The sequence below is a fragment of the Cynocephalus volans genome, chromosome 1 (genome assembly GCF_027409185.1).
Source record: "Cynocephalus volans isolate mCynVol1 chromosome 1, mCynVol1.pri, whole genome shotgun sequence".
Lineage (NCBI taxonomy): Eukaryota > Metazoa > Chordata > Mammalia > Dermoptera > Cynocephalidae > Cynocephalus > Cynocephalus volans.
Genome location: NC_084460.1, coordinates 56,925,722 through 56,942,619, shown reverse-complemented (window position 1 = coordinate 56,942,619; position 16,898 = coordinate 56,925,722). Strand labels below are relative to the sequence as shown.

Here is a 16,898-nt window from a genome sequence, read left to right as displayed (position 1 = left end):
CGCGCGAGCGGGCGTGACAGGCCCGGCCTCGCGGGGAGGCCCGAGCCGGCGGGCGCCCCGGCCCCGGCCGCGCTGTTCATGAAGCATGTCGGCCACCAGCGTGGACCCCCAGGTAGCGGGGCCGGGCCGGGGCCGCAGCGGCCGGGCTGGGATGCTGGGGCCGGGGCCGGGGCCGCGGACGTGGACTCCGGGCTGAGGTTGCGGGCCGTACTGGGTCGGGGTCTCCGGTTTCCGGGGTTGAGAGGCGGGGGCCGCGGGGATTGGTACCGGGCCTCGGGCAGGAGCCGGGTTCCAGGAGCTGGGGTCGCGTGGGCCGGACCGGGGTCACCGGAGCTGGGGTCACTGGGGCCGGGTGAGATGGTGGGGCCGGGGTCGGGTGGACCGGGACCAGGGCTGGGGTCATCCGGGTCGGGGTCGCGGGGACCGGGGGAGGTGGTGGGGCCGAGGTCGCGTGGGCCGAGGCTGGGGCCAGGGCCGGGGTCACCAGGGTCGGTGTTGTGGGGGCCAGGTGAGGTGGTGGGGCTGAGGTCGCGTGGGCCGGGGCCAGGGCCGGTGTCACAGGGGCTGGGGTCTCGCGGGCCGGGGCCAGGACCGGGGGCTGGCTGGGCCGGTGTCACCGGGGCTGGGGTCGCGGAGGTTGGGGCCGGGCTGGGTGCTGGGGCCGGGGTCACCGGGGCAGAGGGATCCCGGTGGGTCACTCGGTGTCTCCTCTCCCCTGGCGGTGTCTGCCCGCGGTCCGGCCTGCGGCGACGCAGCGAACGAAAGGACAAGATAACAAAGGTGAGCGGCCCGCACCGGCCGGAGGAGGGACGGGCCGGGCCATGTGGGCACAGCGGGTCCAGGAAGCCGCGTCAGGAGCCGGAAGCGCCTTCCTCCGCCAGCTTCGGGGAGATAGCACTTGCGGTCGCGTGGGTTTCCGGGAGACCTGCTGGGTCGCAGGCAGGGGCTTCTCCGAGGAGAAGCGACGGTGCTTGGGTCGTTTCCGTGCTTCCCTCCCACCGCAAGACCGCTGATTTAGGTGGGGAAGGGGGAGGATGGAGAGGAGAATGCGCTGCAGGGACTGGCCCCAGCCCTGAGGCAGCCCGCGGGCCCTGGAAGTCTGTGACAGTCTGTGATAGCCTGGCCTGGGATAAAATCCTCAAAACTCAGTCTTGTGCGAATCCGTAAGTGACACTTGAGTGTCTACTTGGAAGAGTTTTAACCAGTGTGTGTGTTACTCGGGCCACCAGATACGGTTCATCGTGTTTAAGATTGGAGAAGGCCCAGTGCTGTCTTTACCTTTCCTTTTCTGGCGAGGCACTGTAGCAGTGGAAAATAAGTGGAGAGGCAGGTAGTTGTGAGCTGCGGCTGCAGCCCCTTCCCAGCATTCTGGTCTTCAGCTCTTGCACATGCAGGTGGGCTTTTGGAGGCTCCACCCTGTTTACCACACGTAGATCTTCTTAGACCATGTCAGTGTCACCAAAACGTGGTTATGAGTTTTTGCGTTTTTCCTTTGCACCTATATTTTGTCAGCATTTTATCAAATTATGACTAAATCTTCCTTAAAACTATAACCTAAATTATTGGAAGTACCTCATCACCATTCTAACTAGTTGTGTAAACAACAGTTCTATATCGATTATGCCTATTTTTACATAAAAGTATAATTACTACTAGAAATCAATAGAAGTAGACTTTACTAACTTTAATTCCCATGCTTAAAAGTGATCTTTTAAAACTTATTGATACTATTTTGCAACTTCTTGTTCTAGTACAAAATGGTTCTTTGCATCAGAAGGATACAGTCCATGACAATGACTTTGAACCCTACCTTTCTGGACAGTCAAGTCAGGTGAGTTTGTTTTGTGAACATGTTTATTTTTAAATTAGTTTTGGTGTAACATACCTTTACTACCACATTTCTGATTTTCTTATCCTTAACAACAAAGAAGCAGACTGTAAAGTATCAGAAGTATAGTAGTAGAATGAATGCTAATGAGGACTTGCGTTGAAACTTGCTCCTGTGAAACCTGGGGCATGAGAGTGATGAAGATGGTTTTCTCTCTGGAGGAAGTAACATCCCATGGGGTGCAAAGAGAATACTAGTTGGCCCCAATATTTGTGGGTCATTGATGTAGTACCTCTGTCAGAGTGGAGGTGTGCATGGTTCTCTGAAGCTCTCTGCTGCATTATTTTTAGTTCTGGGTGATTAGAATTGTGGTCTAGAAGAGCAGCTGAGCGCCAGACTGTGGAGCCAGACTCCTGCCCTGGGTTTGAATCTTAACCCCGTCACTGACTGACTGCGTGACCTTTGTCAAGTGGCTTGCCTTCTCTTTGCCTCAATTTCCCTTTTTATGAAGGAGAGAGAGTAGGAACTCTTCATAGAACTGTTGGGAGGATGCCTTTGGATGGTGCATATAAAGTGCTGAGACAGCACCCGGTACAGGCCCCAGTGAGTCAAGGCTGCCTTGTTTTCTTAGGAAGTTGAAAGTTTCTTAATCATGGTACAAGGGGCATTTTGGACAGGAACATTCTTTGTTTTGGGTATCGTCCTTTGCATTGTAGGATGTTTAGTAGTAGCCGCCACTGAGTAAGTGCCATTAGCAACTCCCCCCGCCCCCAGTTATGACAACTGAAACTGTCTCAGCAAATGTCTCCTGGAGGACAAAGTTGCCCTAGTTAAAAACCACTGGCTCAAGTTTAACCCTAACATCCACCCATTTTAAAACATACTGTGCGTGTTTGCTTCAGCGTAAAACCAGGCTTCGCCTCTTCGTTGTGGTGGAATAAAACTAATCTGCCTGTTTTCTTGCTTATCTGCCTTTTTCTAAAGCGTCTTAGAACTTAGAACTTTTCTCCATCCTACTCGCTCTTACTGCACTTGGCAAGTCAGCAGCTCAGGAGCCCGAGGAGCTGTGAGCAGAGGGAGCCTTGGCCCGCCGAGCCTCTAGGTTGCCCTCTAGGCTCTGCCCCTCCTCTGGGCAGGACAAGACCTTGCAGAACTGACCTGGCCTTGGTGATGGGCTTTTGGCCAGAGGGAAAGGCAAGCGGTTAAATGGACCTTTTTTTTGGAGTATCTTATTTTCTACCTTTCTTATATGGTTTTTATAATACCATGGCAGTTTTATGTACTGAATTTTAATCAAAAAAAAGTGGAGTGAGGTAGCTGTTCTACTTGATATATATTGTGCATAACTCGATATGTATATACTTGAAATATGTTTTTATAATGTAGGAACTTTTGCGTCTGTTAGGATTTGTTTAAAAATGGAATAGATTATTTTCTGATGTCAGCAACTAGCCATAGCTCTGTTTCGCCCCTGGGGAAGTCATGGGGAATGACCATTGGGTAGCTTGATGTGGCCAGTGAACAGCTTTTAAATGGCCCCTTCGTTCTGTAGGTTAAGATGTGCGCTTTTCAGCAAGGTGATTAATTGGCACATTATGAGTCAATCCATGCTCTTGATTGGTTGATAGCAGGTTTTCCAGAAATTCTCAATTGAAGTAGAAGGTAGGAAGTGTGCAACATGGGAGAGCTCTAATACCCTTACTTCCTGGTTCTTTTATTTATAGATGAAGAAACTGGGGACCAGAAAGGCTATGGTTTGCCTGGGTTAGGAAGCCAGAATACAGTAGGGCCAGAGCTCCTGGTTGATGACAGGGTGTCTTTGTTTTGCTTGTACGCTGCTTGCTCTCTTGCTTTCGCAAGCATTCAGCAGATGGCTGCCTTTTTGTCTCTGTTACTCATTTCGTCATATGGGGCCACAATGTTGTTTTGCCTCCTTGCCTTGAATTCTCCTTATTTTGCTGTTTTGGGCAAGAGTCATTTGGGAATTGTTATCATCTCTAGATTTGGACTTTTCTAACGAAGATTTCTGTTTAGAAAAGCTCTCACGTTCTCAGATTAGGATATACAGTGTTGTTTGTTCTTTAGTGTGGCCGGTAGGAGCCAACTGAAAATCCTGTTGCTGTGTTTAAGCACCTCACGGGACTGTGTGTGTGTGTGTGTGTGTGTGTGTGTGTGTGTGTGTGTGTGTGTGTGTGTGTGTGTGTGTGTGTGTGTGTGTGTGTGTGTGTGTGTGTGTGTGTGTGTGTGTGTGTGTGTGCGCGCGCGCGCGTGCGCGTGTAACAGCTTTGTTGAGGTATTATGGATATGTGGTAAACTGCACTTGTTTAGAGTGTGTGGTACTATAACTTTTGATTTACACGTAGGCACACCTATGGAGCCATGACCACAGTTGAGATAGAGGACAATGTTCATCAGCACTGGGGTACTTTTTTTTTTTTAAATCCACATGTGGTTTGTAGTAGCCAGTTGGAGGCTGCTGTGGCTCTTGTGTTTTGTGAAACTGTAGTACTTAGAATGATGGGGGGTCCTTAGCAGTGTGTGTTAGGTTAGGTGAGTGTAGCTTGTAGGGGGCTGTGATGAGCTGTTGTGAGGCTGTGGCTGTTCCCTGAGAGGCCCTACTCTCCTTGCTGTGCCTGTGGCGTTGGAGCATTTGATCCTTGTTGCCCCTGAGGCACATCCCCCTGCAGCAGCTCTGTGTACCCCTTCTGGTCTGGGACTTGAATACACATTAGTAAGCTTTTTGGGAGGGGAGCATAGGGGCCCAGGGTGAAGGGCTCCAAGTGGAGCTTGATTGTCCTGATTTTTTCGTTTGAGGCTTTGCCTGCTTGGGGGCTTCCTGGTTTCCTGGTTCTCCATTGTTTTCTGGAAGGTAAGGAAAGACTGGAAACAAGCGAACTGCTCAGAGTTTAAACAACACTGCTTCTGAGTGATGTCTGAGTTGGAAGTGGATGCCGCTGGCTCCCAGGCCTTCTGTGTGTTAGCTGATGAACAGACTGCACGTGTGTGCTGTGACCTGTGACCACACTGACTAGAATTGACCAAGGGCGCCTGGGCATGGGGAGACGGCACCTGCACTGCATTTGAAGTACTTAATTGTCAACAGGCTTATTTGCCCAGTCACATCTCACAGGCACAGAAAGTAATGAAACTAAACTTTTTTTGTTTTCCTCTTTAATAATTCAGTTGTGTTCTAAATGTAACGTGATACGTTAATTTTTAAAGGAAGGTTCATAAATTCTCCTCTTTTGAGTTCTAATGGTGATAATTTGTAATTGGTTTAAGTCTGTTCTGAACTATTTTAGAAAGTCACACTGTTAATCAAGTTCTGTTATGTTAGGATCGAATTTGTTTTGAGCAGAGTCACTTGACTTTGGGGGGGTGTTTTGCGAATTTAGGATGTTCTAGAGCTTTGGCTTTGCATCATGTAGTGTCTCTAGGCATACCATCACTTGAGTGTTACCTTGCATGGTTAAGTTGACACTTGTTCCTCTACACTTTCTCTGCCTGAAGCTGTTGGCCTTAAGGGGTGTTTCAGTTTGAACAGACAAGCTTGTGTTGAGAATTGCGCTCATCCTACCATTCAGGGTTTCTATCAGGTTTGAGTGGTTTTCTCCCCAGCAGCACAAAGCCAAACGAAATCAGTGCCACGCCTTGTCACGGTGCCTGCAGCATCTCTTCCACTCAAAGAGCCTGAGAGAAACTCGGTGAGTGGCTTACTGCTGTGCCCAGCAGCTCTGGTGGGTCCAGGACGACTGAAGCATCGGCAGACTAGTGCTTGGTCCTCCAGGCATGTGTCTGGCATAGGTTTCTTGTGGTTTCATCTAGAAAATATGGGCTTCCTTAAAATACCCAGTGGTGGTGCCCACTCAGTGGGGATTTGCTACCACCCCTGCTTCCCAGAAGTATGGCTGGAAGGACACAGTGGAGTTTTTATCATGCTTGTCATTGGCGAGCTGCTGAAGCACGTGCAGAAACTGTGTGTCGGAAACTGTGTTTCTGCCCAGCTAGTGGAGGGGCTAAAGTTGCAGCCTCAGAGGGACCAGCTTGAAAACAGATGTGAAAAGTGAACAGCCAAGTAAGCAGTTTGGGGTTTTGGTTATTTTTCCTCTAACATTTCCTCTGTGTCCCCTAAGGCTTCTCCTGAAGAGCCATGGGTCATTCAGGTGGGCCTACCCCCAGCCGAGGGTCAGCCGGTTCCTAGGAGCCATGTCCCTTTGTTGGGTCTCAACACTGCCTGCTATAATTTTTCCTTTTACTTAAATTATTTATTTACTAAGTAAACGCTTCTCAGCATGCTCCATAATGTTTTGTTTGTTTTGGGCTTCTGAAGGGGTCCTTCCTGATTCTCCGCCTCTCTCTTGGTTACTCTGAGGCCAAGTCACTTTATTGTTTGTGAAACTTGAAGTATTTGACTAATTTCAGAATTCTTTCCTTTTCAGAAAAATAGGTATAGGAATGAACATTACAAGTTTAGGCTGGTGTGTTAGCTCAGGTGTGGTGCTGCTGACACCAGGATCAAGGGTTCGGATCCCCATACTGGCCAGCCACCAAAAAAAAAAACAAACAAAGAAAAAAAACATTTTAACTTCAATTTAAATGGTTCTGGTCATTCAGAATGGGAGTTCCTTTCTTTTTTCAAAAACACAGCTCATTTTGTCCATAGAAAAATTGTTCTTAATTCTAGAATGGATTTGTAACTTTACTGTGTTTTACTGTTTCTTGTTCTCTGTTTGGTTTTTCAAATGATCTAGGGACAGTAGTCACTGATTCTTTAAAATTTCTTAATTTCTTTGGAGTATCTGTTTTGTTTATTATTTTTGAGTTAGTCACAAGGAGGAGCCTTAAAGTCCAGAGTTGAATTTTCCTTTGTCAGTGGGCTCTAATTTTGCCTTGGAAATGTGTTAGCGTCTCTTCTGTGAGGTCCTCAGTTTATACCAAAGGCTGTAATTAGAAGTCTTGAATGTGAAAGTGTTCAGCAGTCTTCTGAGGAGGCTGGGTAATGGTTTTACCCATTTTGTTCTTAAAAGGATTTGTTCTTTGCTGCTCATTTTACCAGGACCAAAATACGCTGGCTCAGAGGTGTCTGTGTGTTAAGAGCAAGCTTTGAATTTGTTTTTATCAACCTTAGTTTATATAGCCACATCCTTGATAAATAAACTTTCATGTTAATGACTGGAATGTTTCCTGGAACCATGAAGCTAGGGAATGTGTAGGTCACTGCACATCTCGTCTTGGGCACCTGCTGGTGAATGTGGGCTCCGAGCTCGTGCTTGGCTGTGCCCTAGACAAAGCAGGCCGGAGGCTCTGAGGGAGACTCTGCGTGTTCTGCAAGCAGTCTGGACAGACTGTGCATTTCCAGTTCACATTTGAAGGAAGCTGCTGGAAGCTGAGACCGGAACTGTTAGCCCTGTGTACCGCAGCCTGTGACCATGGGCTGCTTCCCTTACCAGTGAGGGGTGTGGCGCAGCCTGTGGTGTCCAGCTGTTGCTCTGGTTGTTTTCATGGCCACATGGGTTAGAATGCCATGAAGCCATTAGGTTGTCTTTTTTTCCATCGGCCTTCTCACCTGTGAGGGAGGATGTATTGTTGTGACTGCTATGTTGCTGAGGAGAGTATGCCCATTTGACCCAGGGAGAATGGCTCGTCCCACTTTGGAAGACTGTCTGCTGCATCCTGCCGTCCAGGACGCAGCTGCGGACGCTGCCTCTCAGAGCATGTCATCCAGCCAAACCCCCTGCTGCCTGCTCTCCCTCTGTCTGGCCCTGCTGGACAAGGCTACTTTGAGAGCCAGGGTTGGGTAGAGGCATACTGAGGGAGAGGTCGCAGTAGAGGAGCCGGAAGCACTGAAATCCTCTCAGGGGAGGGTAAGCTCAAGTTATCCTCACGTTTGTGCAACAGTGATAGTGTCCCATTGGTCTTTTTTTACCCTTGAGAATCTTGATGATTTTTGTTACAGGGAAACAGTTGCTACTGCATTTTAAAAGATGACTCTGGAATGATCTGCTGACAGGTGGAACAGCCAACAAGAAAGAAACTAGAAAAGAAATCTGATTCCTGAAGGCCCAAGAATTCTAGGATGGGACAGGAAGGCAGGAGGTGGCAGCTGTGTTTTTAGGTCACCATGGTTTGCCAGCCAGGACTGATCTTGGGGGGGGGGGGGGCACAAGGAACCGGCTGCACTCTCCAGAGAGGCCGCCCCTGATGACGTTCCATCGAGGCAGCGCTGCTTCTTGCCCTCCACATGTTCTCTTGCTGGAGGTCGGCATCATCCTTCGGTGTGGTCTTTGGTGCCCTCACTAAGGGTAAATGTGGAGTGGGGTCTGTGGGTCTTCTTGCTTGAAGGCAGGTGGGAGGTGAGGTCTCTAGCCAGTGCTCTGTTTATATAGAACTTTCTGATTATTTGGGGGCTATTTAAAAATTGGAAAATGGGCACTACAGACTGGAGAGCTCGGCATCTCCCTCTTGCTCTGTTGTTTTCCTTAACAGCATTTCCACTCTCTGGACTGTCTCCCCTGGGCAGGAGCCTCTTACCTCACACTGGGCCACTTACCCCTCCAACACCTCAGTATCCCCTGCACACACGTGTGTGCACACCTACACCTCCACGTCTTTCACATTCTGTGGGAAAGTCATCTTAAGTTACCTTAGGCATCAGTGTGGGAGTGGGGGCCCAATTCTGGCCAGACCCTTGGGTGAGTCTTTTTCCAGGGAAATGCCGTCCTGGAACTGATGGCCTTAGGTCTCAATCCACGCCTTGGGCAGCTCTTCAGAGACCCCTAAGGTGAGGCACTGAAGCTTTCATGTTCTTTCCCAGGCCTTGGTGCCTCGTGGTCCAGCCACTTTGAATCCATCTCTGAGGTTCCAGCTGTCCCACAGAGGCATGTTCTTTCAGTAGGGAAGCCCAGGTGAGGTCGGTGCCCAAACTGAGGGCTTCTCTGCTCCCAGACAGCAGAGTTCCCACTCTTGGGATGCTTACTCTTGGCTAAGGAGCTGGAGCCAGCCAGGGCCCCCTGTGCTGTCAGGCCTACCTAGAGAACCCAAGGCTACACACACGAAATCATGGGGATATGAGAAGGTGAGACCCCTGTGGACTCAGAGGTGGGAGTGGGCTGTCAGGAAGGGCTTGTGGCAGGGGCCCTTGAAGCGACCCTTGAAGGTGGCTAGGAGTCCTGTGGTCCAGGTATGGAAAAGAGTGTTCCAGGAGGGGTGTCACTCCCAGAGGTGGGGCCCTGGGATGCATCGAATGATCCATGAGCTGAGGTTGTTTGCTGGAGCACACTGCGTCACAGCCCTGAACATCCCGGGTTGCCGTTAATAACATCTCATTGCCTTTATACAGCTGTTCTTGTTGTCTGCTTTGTTGTTGTATCTGTCCTAAATATTACTGCCAGCAGGACGGGGATTTATTCCTAACTCTGGATTCCTTTAAATGGATCACTTCTTGAAGGTACAAGTGAGGGAGGGGTTGCTATCCAGCCAATTCTGTAGGGCATGGCTTAGTCACTTAGTGTGAATTTAGATCATTGCAAGTGATGCTTTGTATGTGAGCCGACAACCTGGATTGTATTCTTTGTTAATTTCTCTCCATGGTGGCTTCCTTCTCACATTGATGACCTTGGCTTTGCTTTTGGAAGAAATAGCCCCGTGCATTGTAAGTCTTCCTGCTGCGTGGCCTGTACTTAAGCAAGGGGTGGTTGGCATTTTCAGTGTCTTCTCATGTTGCGAAAGCAGTCTGACTTGTCACCTGTTTGTTTTTGCAGAGTAACAGTTACCCCTCAATGAGTGATCCCTACCTGTCCAGCTATTACCCGCCGTCCATTGGATTTCCTTACTCTCTCAATGAGGCACCATGGTCCACTGCAGGGGACCCTCCGATTCCATACCTCACCACCTATGGACAGCTCAGTAATGGGGACCATCATTTTATGCACGATGCTGTTTTTGGGCAGCCTGGTGGTCTGGGGAACAACATCTATCAGCACAGGTTTAATTTTTTCCCTGAAAACCCTGCATTCTCAGCATGGGGGACAAGTGGATCTCAAGGGCAGCAGACTCAGAATTCAGCGTATGGAAGTAGCTACACTTACCCACCGAGCTCCCTGGGTGGCACCGTGGTTGATGGGCAGACAGGTTTTCACAGTGACACACTCAACAAGGCCCCTGGGATGAACAGCCTGGAGCAGGGCATGGTTGGCCTGAAGATTGGGGATGTTACCACCTCTGCAGTCAAGACGGTGGGCTCTGTTGTCAACAGTGTGGCACTTACTGGTGTCCTCTCTGGCAATGGTGGGACAAATGTAAATATGCCAGTTTCCAAACCGACCTCATGGGCGGCCATTGCCAGTAAGCCTGCAAAACCACAGCCTAAGATGAAAGCAAAGACTGGGCCTGTGATGGGAGGCGCACTGCCCCCTCCACCGATAAAGCATAACATGGACATTGGCACGTGGGATAACAAAGGACCGGTGCCAAAGGCCCCGGCCCCCCAGCAGACACTGTCCCCTCAGGCTGTCCCCCAGCCCCAGCAGGTGGCTCAGCCTCTTCCAGCTCAGCCTCTCCCTTTGGCCCAACCACAATATCAGAGCCCTCAGCAGCCACCCCAAACCCGCTGGATCGCCCCTCGCAACAGAAATGCAGCATTTGGGCAGACTGGAGGGGCTGGCAGTGATAGTAACTCTCCTGGAAATACCCAGCCTAGTTCTGCCCCAAGTGTAGAATCCCACCCCGTCCTTGAGAAACTGAAGGCTGCTCACAGCTATAATCCTAAAGAGTTTGACTGGAACCTGAAGAGCGGACGTGTGTTCATAATAAAGAGCTACTCTGAGGATGACATCCATCGCTCCATTAAGTACTCCATTTGGTGTAGCACGGAGCATGGCAACAAGCGCTTGGATAGCGCCTTCCGCTCCACGAGCAGCAGGGGGCCTGTCTACCTGCTCTTCAGTGTCAATGGGAGTGGGCACTTCTGTGGGGTGGCCGAGATGAAGTCCCCCGTGGACCATGGCACCAGTGCCGGGGTCTGGTCTCAGGACAAATGGAAGGGGAAGTTTGACGTGCAGTGGATTTTCGTCAAGGATGTGCCCAACAGCCAGCTCCGGCACATCAGACTGGAGAACAACGACAATAAGCCGGTCACGAACTCCCGCGACACACAAGAGGTGCCCTTGGAGAAAGCAAAACAGGCACTGAGGATCATTGCTTCCTACAAACACACCACTTCCATCTTTGATGACTTTTCTCACTATGAGAGGCGCCAGGAGGAGGAGGAGGTGGTGCGCAAGGTGAGTCAGGGTGTCTTGGACACTTGCCGCACAGGCGGCTGTGAGGGACGCACAGGGAGCGAGTGGTGCCGCAGGGCCATGCGGGTCCTTGGCTCAAGCAGGGTCACGAGGTGTGGGCAGCATCGCCTGGGTGCTCTCTATAAAGGTCACTGGGAGTAACCCATGGTGACATTGATGTGGATGTCACCTAATAACTTTTGATTACTTTTTAGTTTTTAAGTAATGTAATAATTGAGACTGCAATGTGCACATTCTATTATGAAGAATTTGTGGGTAACTTCCTCTTTTTTGTTCTTTTTTTCCTTCTGAATCATGATCTTTTCTAGAACAGTGCTTCCTAGTCTCTGTCCAGTCAGGAACACTTGTGTTCATGTGCACTGGGGTAGGCAAGTGAGGCTGCTTGGGCTACCAGCACTGACCTGGGGGCTTTGGGATCCCACCTGTCTGGGGGGCACTTGGTTCTCAGGGCACTTGCCCCTCAGCAGTTGTGAGGCTCTGGTCTCTGATCTAGAGGTCGTTCCTTATTTTTCTTTTGAAAACCCAGTATCTTGCAGTTTTTGGAAACTTGCTGTATCTAGGTAGGAAATAAAATGGTGGGGAAGGGGTAGGTTTGGAATCTAGACATTTTATAATAATATGTATATTTAGATATAGCAAAAAACCTTTGGTTGAGTCTCTGCAAGATGGTCCTGGTTTCCTGTTATACCTGCAGTGAGACTCCTAGAGCTGTCACAACATACTGCAGTGAGGGTGTCTGCTCTTCAGAAGAACGGGGCTCAGGTGCCCATACGTGGCACCAGAAATGGGAAAGTAAGAACACTAACGTGTTTCATAAAGCTTCCTTTATTTGAGAGAGTTCATCCTGAGATTCTCACCTGCTTTTTTGGTCGCCTCCCACAAACCTTTCTTTCATGAAATGTCAGTCGATAATAGATGGGTTTTCAGTCTTTTTTCAGTCTTCTGTATTAAGAAAGAAATTACTCACCTGTGAACAGCAAATGTTTTGAGCAGAAAAGCATGTAAACGGGGTATATAGTAGTGCTTTGAGCAATCTTTAAAGTTACGCATATTGCAAACAATTCAGGGTTTGCAAAACTTCTGTGTTCATCTGTCTTTCACTCTTTTATGAGAAAAGAAGGGGATGTTATTTATTTCTAGTTACTGGAATTCTACTGTTTTAGTTCCTGTGGGTGTAAAATGAAATGCTGAGTTGCCAAATATACAGGGATGGAACAGGGATGCTGCTGATGAAATTCACTCCTTGGCTGGCTTTGAACTGGTAGCTTGCTGTGCGTGTGTAGTTTTTCTTCTTGAATCTGTAAGACTTGGGTTTTCATAATGTACACTGTCCTGAAAGTTCATTATGAGATAGGAATAAAATTCTGCCCTTGACCTGGTTGGCATTTTTAAATTCTAGTGTCCTAAAACTTGTGTGATAACAAGTGGATTCTTAGGCAGCTGTATTTTTGTGTCAGGTCTCAAGTTAAGCTTCATGGTGAGCAGCCTGCAGGGCCCATGGGCATCTGCCTGCAGGTGTGCACAGTGTTTCCTCGTACTCCTGGGGATTCTCTGAAGGCTGGGCTGTCTGGTGAAGTGTCACAGGAAGGAGCGAGGTCACCTCCCACAAACTGTGGGGGCCGAGCTGGATAGCTTTTGGTCCATGTGGGTTGGTATGACATTAATTTGTATTATTGAAGAAAGTGATACATGAGAACCCAGATATGTTAATATTCTGTTGGAATTTCAAGTATCTTTAAAGCTCATTGTGTTGTGTAGAGAAATGGAGCTGGTTCTCGGGGTGGTCACCAGACTGTACATGTGCCCCAGTGCTCTAACTGCTCACCTGGGCACTTGGTCTCTGTTCCTTATGGGCTGGGTTATTATTTCATTCAGGAGTTGGAATCTTAGATGTTTTGGAGTTGAGACTCTGGATTTCTAATGTTTTCTCCCACTGGATTTCCATTGAGTAGTTGGGTGTAGTCTTAAGAATGAGGTGGACCGAAAAGAGAGATGAGAGGCGACTCCTTCCTCCCAGTTGTGATAAACTGTGAGCTTGTTGGTGAGGCCCCCTGGGTGGTTTACAGGAGGTTCTCTCAGGACATCTAAGAACATGCCCACCTTTTGTTTATCATTTAGAATTAGACCCCATTGCTTTCAAATGGTCAGAATTTTTAAAGTATCTAGTGTTTAGAAAGTTAAATATAAAATACAAAAGTTAACACTTTGCAGTGTTGCTGTCCAGCTGTAAATGTGGAAACATACTTTGTAAATTTGGAAACATACTGATTTGTCAGGAAAGCAGCAGTGTCAGATCTAGTCCTAGATGGAAATGCCTTTTTTTTTTTTTTTTTGAAATCTGTGAACAGTCACTCCTTAGGGTGCTTAAAACAGTTAAAGTTGTGAGTGTTACACACAGTATGTGTCATGCTGAGGAAGTCCTCCTCCCGACTGCGCTCTGGCCCTAGCTGCAGGTGTCCCTGATCTGACCCAGCAGTGGGCTCTGGGCTGTCTGTGTGTAAACATGGCTGAGGACTGTTTGACAACTGGGTGAAGAGGAGAGAATGTTCAGAACAAGCGTTTGCTGGAATGTTGTCGAGCACTCCCATGAAGAATGAGTTGTGCTTCCTTTGCCCTTTTTTTTTTTTTTTTGAGAAATTTTATCAGTAATAGTGTTTGTTCAAAGAGTGTGTGGTGAACTTTATAGCTATTTGTAAGGGTTTAAGGGAGACAGGGCGCTGCTAAGTTTCTTTCCTCTGAATGGCTTGTTAAAGGCCTTTGAACTCAAAAGAGATTGGCATCTGAAGAAAATGCAAAATATAGTGTTCTAAATGTTTCCAGTTTTATATTTCAGGGTGGGGAAGAAATGTTAATTCTTAGAGTAGTGGCTGTCTGCTCAGCTCATTAGTCCACACACACTGGAGGCTTCTCAGGACAGGGGCACACAGTCCTTGTGAGGAGCAGCTGAGGTGGAGAAGCCCCGCCCTGGACTATGAGACCACACCAGTGAGGTGTGGGGGACATGTGTTTCATTAACATGGAGACATACTCCATCCGTGGCAAAAGAGGAGGGTTCAGGATGTTACTTAAGTTACACTTGAAGTGTTTGAGTGTTCTGCCAGCAGTTACTTTACTAGCTTGCGTCTGGTAGAAAAGGGGGCCAGATGAGGACAGATGTGGCAGGTTGCATCTTTAACCGAGTGGTGTAGCGGATGCCCCTTGGATCCGATGTTTCCATATCTAGAGCTGAATTTAGTTGGTGCATCGTAAGGAAAAACTGAGAAGGCTTCTAACCCTACTGATTAGAAGCCAGGCAGGCAAATGTGAGAAAAGATTTGGATCTAAGCCCCAACTTGTATACGAGACACACCCTATACGGAAGTAGGAAATAAACCTGCCAGAGGAGTCTTGCTTTCAATAGGTCAGTGCTGCAGGAGGCCATGGCTTTCTGTTTGGTGTAAGAGGGGACATGGGACATGGGGTGGTGGAAAACGGCCTGAGATGGATGGACCCAGGCTCATCTTCCTGCCCTTCATTAGCCAAGTGCTTTGGTGCTCACTCTTCAGCCAGTTGGATGGACCTCAGTGTCGTCTAAGCCACTGGGAGGTGTAAATGAGATAAAATACAAAAGAGCAGGTCCCATATACCCGGCATGCTTGAGTGCCCTGAGCATGCTAGTTCATTCTTCTGGGTGCAGATACTTTCATATTTCTAATATGTTTTTCTGTGTAGAATGACAGTGACATGTGAGAGAAAGCTGGTGATGGGGAAGTAAGATCTCCCAACAAACAGATGACCCACGTGACGATAGCTTTTCTGCTGTAGACAAGGATCTTGGGAGGGCATGGTGGTCATCACAGGGTCAGAGCCGTGGGTGCTGGTGTGGCTCGGTTGGCGAGCAGGGCACTGTGTCCACAGCCCAGCCTTGGGCCTCACTGTTGGGCAGCATGGTTGCTCAGTATATTAAGCTTTCTTCCTTTTTCTTTTTCAGGAACGGCAGAATCGAAACAAACAATGAGGAAAAATCAGTTTCTTATATGTTCTAAGATTTGACTTTGAAAAACAGTTTAAAAAAATGTATGCTTGGTGCTGTCCCCCGGCGTCGGCCCCAGTGTGTCGTCCGTGCAGGGCTGTCCCCTGGCATCAGCCCCAGCGTGTCGTCCATGCAGGGCTTGGGTTGTTGCATCTTTACCTTTTTTGTAGTTTATTTTTGCCCAAATGGATCCACGTTCATTTGTATTTTTTCTATGTATTATGTAATATTGTAGAACTCACTAATAAAGGAATATTTTTTGTCAGCTTATCAATCAGACTGATATAATGTGAAATATAAGTATCCTTAAAAACAAACAGAACTAAAAACATACATCCCAAAGGCGTTTTTTTTTAAAAAATTTTGGCAGATATTATGTTTTTGTTCTTATACTCACACGGTCATTTAGTATCTCTGTATGAGACTTTGTATTCTCGCCTCTTTATTGCTTTATAGCAAACACAAGAAACCATGAGTTGTTTTGTCATTTAGAGTGTCCTGTTAAATCTCTTCAAAATACTGAAGTCAAAGGGTTAGTGATTATCTGTTCATCTGGTTTGCCGTTTTTATTAACTGTGTTATCTGTCTAAAGTGCTAATCTGCCCATTTGATTTTTCTACTAGACATAAATTTTAAATTTCAAATTTGGTGGAAATGATTTTGTTTTCTTGGAAGATTATCCTTTCACGATCGGTTGCCTGCACTGAGCGGCTGCTGCGTCCCTCACTTCCCTGCTGTCTAATCCATCTGGATGGTGATGGGGTTCCACATGTGGAGTATTTGGAAGATGTTTTACGTCTGATTCAGTGTTCTGGCATTCTTAGTTGTTTGCAGATCATTTTTAATTTCCCCCTTTTTCTTCACTTGAGAATCCTAGTGCCATCCTAAGTTTTTATACCAATAATGCTGAGCTTTAAATGTAGGATCTGGTAGTACAGACAGTGTGGTGGGTGACGCTTCTGATTGTAAATTTCACTGTGTGTGTCTAATCTTTTTCTTCCTGTTGAATGGGTAAAAACAAAAAACGAACAAAAAAAACCTTTTAGAAAATGAATTTGCTGTTATGTTTTGTGGAATGAGGGACTGTTGAAGAACTTGCCACCACCTGGAGTTTGAGTTAAAGCATGAAAATGGTGCTCATGCCTGATGCTCTAGCACACCGAACCTGCACGTGCCATTGTAGAGGATCTTCCTGTCTTAGAGAGCAGATACCCTCTGAAAACTATTTACTCCAAAAGACCCTCTGAGTCAGAGTTTAAGCTGTATTATTTAGACTTGTATTTAGAATGTGTCACTTTCTCTGAACTGTTACTGCCTGTATGGAGTCATGGACAACATCGGATAACTTTCCTCTAGGAGAATACAAGCCTTAATAAACAACACCTGTTTAGCATGTCTGGGGTCATTTTGTTCTTCCCCCCTACTTTGTGGGCTAATGTTTTTGTCTGTGTGTTTTAGTTGCAGAGCCAGTTAAAGGAGTCACTACCAAAACACCACAGTGTTTCTCAAGGTCTGAGGTTCTCATTTGCTTGTGTCTGGTGGAGGGAGCTGATGGTTTCTCAAGACACTCACTGCACTCATCTCTCATTGTGTTCTGCTAAAAGGATAGAGGAACTTTGTAAAAGATCCATGCATAACTCAGGATTTGTAGTCCCCCCAACATTTCACAAGAATTTGCAGACATTCAGCAAAGTTGGAAGAACTCCGTGAGCACCCGTATCCCGCCTCCTGGACCCCAGCACCCTCATCTCTGGTGCTT

The 16,898-nt window shown here is 47.7% G+C and overlaps 1 protein-coding gene across 6 annotated transcripts; it reads left to right on the top strand.

Annotated features, from left to right (window-relative positions):
• Positions 1–16,532, top strand: YTHDF1 (YTH N6-methyladenosine RNA binding protein F1). 6 transcript variants are annotated; one of them, XM_063111644.1, is made up of 6 exons: positions 54–112; positions 756–780; positions 1,752–1,831; positions 4,643–4,697; positions 9,589–11,109; positions 15,098–16,532. In XM_063111644.1, exons 3-6 carry the CDS (start codon positions 1,758–1,760, stop codon positions 15,122–15,124), a joined length of 1,677 nt encoding a protein of 558 aa, XP_062967714.1. In that variant the 5' UTR covers positions 54–112; positions 756–780; positions 1,752–1,757; the 3' UTR covers positions 15,125–16,532. The 6 variants fall into 6 exon arrangements, with proteins under 6 accessions (XP_062967698.1, XP_062967706.1, XP_062967731.1 ...); XM_063111653.1 differs by lacking the exon at positions 54–112 and adding an exon at positions 332–352; XM_063111628.1 differs by lacking the exon at positions 756–780 and having other exon boundaries at positions 1–112.
• The last annotated feature ends 366 nt before the right edge of the window (positions 16,533–16,898 follow it).

What these genes read in the sequence shown, in the direction of transcription:
- YTHDF1 (XM_063111628.1), top strand. Translation starts at nt 86, where the DNA reads ATGTCGGCCACCAGCGTGGACCCCCAG. An exon ending in TTTCTGGACAGTCAAGTCAG is followed by an intron (nt 1,832 to 4,642) that starts GTGAGTTTGTTT and finishes TTTTCGTTTGAG; the next exon opens with GCTTTGCCTGCTTGGGGGCT. An exon ending in TCTCCATTGTTTTCTGGAAG is followed by an intron (nt 4,698 to 9,588) that starts GTAAGGAAAGAC and finishes TTGTTTTTGCAG; the next exon opens with AGTAACAGTTACCCCTCAAT.